This window comes from Anolis sagrei, chromosome 12 (assembly GCF_037176765.1).
Source record: "Anolis sagrei isolate rAnoSag1 chromosome 12, rAnoSag1.mat, whole genome shotgun sequence".
Lineage (NCBI taxonomy): Eukaryota > Metazoa > Chordata > Lepidosauria > Squamata > Dactyloidae > Anolis > Anolis sagrei.
This window is the reverse complement of record NC_090032.1, coordinates 710,303-715,302: the sequence shown is the minus strand read 5'-3', so window position 1 is coordinate 715,302 and position 5,000 is coordinate 710,303. Positions and strand designations below refer to the sequence as shown.

Below are 5,000 nucleotides of genomic sequence, written 5' to 3'. Positions count from 1 at the left end.
CTCATCAATTGGGGACTGTGTGTATGGATATGTGTATGTGTGTATATGTTCAGAGAGTTGGAAGAAGGGCTCTCCAGTCCAACCCCCTTCTGCCCTGCAGGAAAAGCACAATCAGAGCCCTCCCAACAGAGGGTCATGCATTTCATAGACAGTAGCAAATTCATGGAGTAATAGAATTATAGAAGGCTTCTAGACTTAGAAGGGCCTTCCATTCGAACCCTCATTTGCCACAAAGGGAGACACCATCCAAGCCCTCCCAGAAGATGGCCACCCAGCCTCTATGCAAAAACCTCCTAAAAAAGACAGTCCCTTGTTATTATCGATTATAATCGGAGCCCCCAGTGGCGCAGTGGGTTACACCCCCGTGCTGGCAGGACTGAAGACTGACAGGTCGCAGGTTCGAATCCGGAGAGAGAGCTGTGGAGCCCTATTCGTGCTCTGCATCTTCTTCCGCAGTGAGGGCATTGGTTTCCAGGTGGAAGGCGGTCTCGGTCGGGGTTGGCTTGACGCGCCTTCCTCTTGGCACGTTTCTCTCTTGCACCCTCCATTCGTGCTTCCTCAAATTCCGCAGCACTGCTGGTCACAGCTGACCTCCAGCTGGAGCGGTCAAGGGCCAGGGCTTCCCAGTTCTCAGTGTCTATGCCAGAGTTTTTGAGGTTGGCTTTGAGCCCATCTTTCAATCTCTTTTCCTGCCCACCAACATTCTGTTTTCCGTTCTTAAGTTCGGAGTAGAGCAACTGCTTTGGGAGACGGTGGTCAGGCATCCGGACAACGTGGCTGGTCCAGCGGAGTTGGTGGCAGAGGACCATCGCTTCAATGCTGGTGGTCTTTGCTTCTTCCAGCACGCTGACGTTTGTCCGCTTGTCTTCCCAAGAGATTTGCAGGATTTTCTGGAGGCAGCGCTGATGGAAACGTTCCAGGAGTTGCATGTGATGTCTGTAGACAGTCCACGTCTCGCAGGCATAGAGCAGGGTTAGGAAGGCAATGGCTTTATAAACAAGCACCTTGGTATCCCTACGGATGTCCCGGTCCTCAAACACTCTCTGCTTCATTCGGAAAAATGCTGCGCTCGCAGAGCTCAGGCAGTGTTGTATTTCGGCGTCGATGTTGACTTTGGTGGAGAGGTGGCTGCCGCGGGAGCGGAAACGATCAACATTTTCTAATGTTACACCGTTAAGCTGTATCGCTGGCATTAGAGAGGGGATGGCTGGTGACTGCTGGAACAGCACCTTTGTTTTTTCAATGTTCAATGACAGGCCGAGCTTCTTGTATGCTTCTGCGAAGGTGTTGAAAGTGGCTTGTAGATCTTCTTCTGAATGCGCACAGACGACGTTGTCACCAGCATACTGGAGTTCTATAACAGATGTTGTTATAGATGCTCCCTGTACCCCACTCCTGTTAGTAGTCTGGCTGCCGCTCATTGAACTAGTTGTAGCTTCTGGGCAGTCTTCAGAGGCAACCCCACGTAGAGAGCGTTGCAATAGTCTATACGGGACGTAATAGGTGAACTATATATCCCAGTAACTACAACTCGCATATGTCAAGGACTATTTTCCCCCAAGAGCGCCCTCAAGAGCTCCCCTGGAAAAAATCAACTCTACTGTGAATGCTTACTTTGCGTAATGGGTTGAGCCGCCCCTGCGCTCTCTTGCAAACCTCGTCGGGTAAAGATTCGGGGGAAAGCAGGTTGTTGTTCATTCGTTCAGTCGTCTCCGACTCTTCGTGACCTCATGGACCATCCCACGCCAGAGCTCCCTGTCAGCCGTTACCACCCCCAGCTCCCTCAAGGTCAGTCCAGTCACTTCAAGGATGCCATCCCTCCACCTTGCCCTTGGTCGGCCCCTCTTCCTTTTGTCTTCCACTTTCCCCAGCATAATTGTCTTCTCTAGGCTTTCCTGTCTCCTCATGATGTGGCCAAAGTACTTCAACTTTGTCTCTAGTATCCTTCCCTCCCGTGAGCAGTCGGGCTTTATTTCCTGGAGGATGGACTGGTTGGATCTTCTCGCAGTCCAAGGCACTCTCAGAACTTCTCAGGGACTCTCAGGGAAAGCAGGACGCCTTTGCAAAATCTACAACGGAGGATGGCGCCTCCCTTTCCTTCCTTTCCTGCCGCAGGTGGTGCCCGTGGCCCCGGGTTCCTTGATGCTGGAGGTGTACGACCTGTGCCTGTCCTTCCTGGGACCAGCGACCGCCTACCTCCAAGTGTCCAACTTGTACGACTTGGAGGTGGACCTGGTGGATAAGGTGAGAGCAAGGCCCTGCCCCACACGGGCTTCTCCAAAGGAACCCCAGCCCTCCTTTTCCTCCGCCAAGGCTTGCGACACATCCCCGGCTTCCTCTTCCAGATCGAGGTGGGCAAATCGGTGCTGGTCTCGGTGCGCGTCCTGGGACACCTCCGGCTCCCTTTCCCCAGCAAGTACTTCCGCTTCATGCAGCTCCAGCTCAAGGCCGCTTCCTCCATCGTCTCCCTCTCGTAAGTTCCACCGGCCCCCAATTCGGGAAGTTACGCATTGCTTCCAAGGGTAAAGCGATTTAAGCAGACAGCAGAAAACCCCCAAATAATAATAATAATAATAATAATACTTTATTTATACCCCAAAGGGACTCAGGGCGGCTTACATGAGGCCAACAAGCCCAGCAATACAACGATGCAAATATTTTTATTATTTATTTATTTATACCCCACCACCATCTCCCCAAAGGGACTCGGGGCGGCTTACATGAGGCCAAGCCCAGCAATACTATAATAATAATAATAATAATAATAATAATAATACTTTATTAATACCCCAAAGGGACTCAGGGCGGCTTACATGAGGCCAACAAGCCCAGCAATACAACGATGCAAATGTTCAACTATTATTTTTATTATTTATTTATTTATACCCCACCACCATCTCCCCAAAGGGACTCGGGGCAGCTTAGATGAGGCCAAGCCCAGCAATACTATAATAATAATAATATTTATATATTTATTTATACCCCACCACCATCTCCTCAAGGGGACTCGGGGTGGCTTAGATGAGGCCAAGCCCAGCAATACTATAATAATAATAATAATAATAATAATAATAATAATAATACTTTATTTATACCCCGCCACCATCTCCCCAAGGGGACTCGGGGTAGTTTACATGAGGCCAAGCCCAGCAATACAGCGATGCAAATGTACAACTATAATAATAATAATAATAATAATAATATTTTTTTATACCCCACCACCATCTCCCCAAAGGGACTCGGGGCGGCTTACATGAGGCCAAGCCCAGCAATACAGCAATGCAAAACATAAAAATGCAACTATAAAATATAAGAAAATAAGATAAAATACAAGAAACAGTATTTATTTTTTTATGTACAGTATTTCTATTCCGCCCTTCTCACCCCGCAGGGGACTCAGGGCAGATTACAATGTACATATACATAGCAAACATTCAGTGCTGTAGACATACAACATATATAGACAGACAGTAAGAGGCAATTTAACATTCCAGCTTTTCTTGAGGGTATTCTGGCCACTAGGGGAGCTGTTGCTTCACCGTCCATTTGTGACACTGATGAAGTACTTCCTCATTCTTTGCATGCTTGCTGGAGATTTTTATGGCATTGTAAATTGGTTAAATTAGCCTCCCCACATAAGCGGTATCTAAATTTCCTACTTGACCAATGCAACTGCCTTTCGGGCTTCAAAGGGGAGCTTTCACTTCACCGTCCGTTTGTGACACTTCCTCATTCTTTGCATGCTTGCTGGAGATTTTTATGGCCTCGTAAATTAGTTAAATTAGCCTCCTCGAGTAGGTGGTAACTAAATTTCCTACTTGACAGATGCAACTGTCTTTTCGGGCTGCAAAGGGGAGTTGTCGCTTAATAAACTTTAATAATCACTTCACCATCCATTTGTGACACTGATGAGGTACTTCCTCATTCTTTGCATGCTTGCTGGAGATTTTTATGGCATTGTAAATTGGTTAAATTAGCCTCTCCACATAGGCAGGTACCTAAATTTCCTACTTGACAGATGCAATTATCTTTCGGGCTTCAAAGGGGAGCTGTCGCTTCACCGTCCATTTGTGACACTGAGGAAGTACTTCCTCATTCTTTGCATGCTTGCTGGAGATTTTTATGGCATTGTAAATTGGTTAAATTAGCCTCCCCACATAAGCGGTATCTAAATTTCCTACTTGACCAATGCAACTGCCTTTCGGGCTTCAAAGGGGAGCTTTCACTTCACCGTCCGTTTGTGACACTTCCTCATTCTTTGCATGCTTGCTGGAGATTTTTATGGCCTCGTAAATTAGTTAAATTAGCCTCCTCGAGTAGGTGGTAACTAAATTTCCTACTTGACAGATGCAACTGTCTTTTCGGGCTGCAAAGGGGAGTTGTCGCTTAATAAACTTTAATAATCACTTCACCATCCATTTGTGACACTGATGAGGTACTTCCTCATTCTTTGCATGCTTGCTGGAGATTTTTATGGCATTGTAAATTGGTTAAATTAGCCTCTCCACATAGGCAGGTACCTAAATTTCCTACTTGACAGATGCAATTATCTTTCGGGCTTCAAAGGGGAGCTGTCGCTTCACCGTCCATTTGTGACACTGAGGAAGTACTTTCTCATTCTTTGCAGGCTTGCTGGAGATTTTCATGGCATTGTAAATTAGTTAAAAGAGCCTCCCCGCATAGGCAGGTACCTAAATTTCCTACTTGACAGATGCAATTATCTTTCGGGCTGCAAAGGTCAACAGCAAGCTAAACAAATGGATCGGAAGTTTACTCCAACCTGGCTTCGAACGCATGACCTTTCGGTCAGTAGTGCTCTTAATGTAGCTGACTCCCAACCAGCTGCACCATGGTCCCGATGCAAATAAATAAATAAACACATCAGAAGAATATAAAATCACAATATTTGAACACAGAAAGTTGATTACAGTGGGCAAAACTCCAAGCGGCCTCAATATCTACGAAAGGCGCAATAGCCCAACTATACGTCGCTTATATTT

At 46.8% G+C, this 5,000-nt stretch overlaps 1 protein-coding gene across 1 annotated transcript in view; it reads left to right on the top strand.

The window, feature by feature from the left end:
* NUP210L (nucleoporin 210 like) overlaps positions 1–5,000 on the top strand; it is a 63,259-nt gene that overhangs the window by 29,128 nt on the left and 29,131 nt on the right. Inside the window, exons 21-22 of the mRNA XM_060757931.2 lie at positions 2,116–2,244; positions 2,346–2,473. Coding sequence (XP_060613914.2) covers positions 2,116–2,244; positions 2,346–2,473 — 257 coding nt within the window. The remainder of the gene's footprint in view (positions 1–2,115; positions 2,245–2,345; positions 2,474–5,000) is intronic.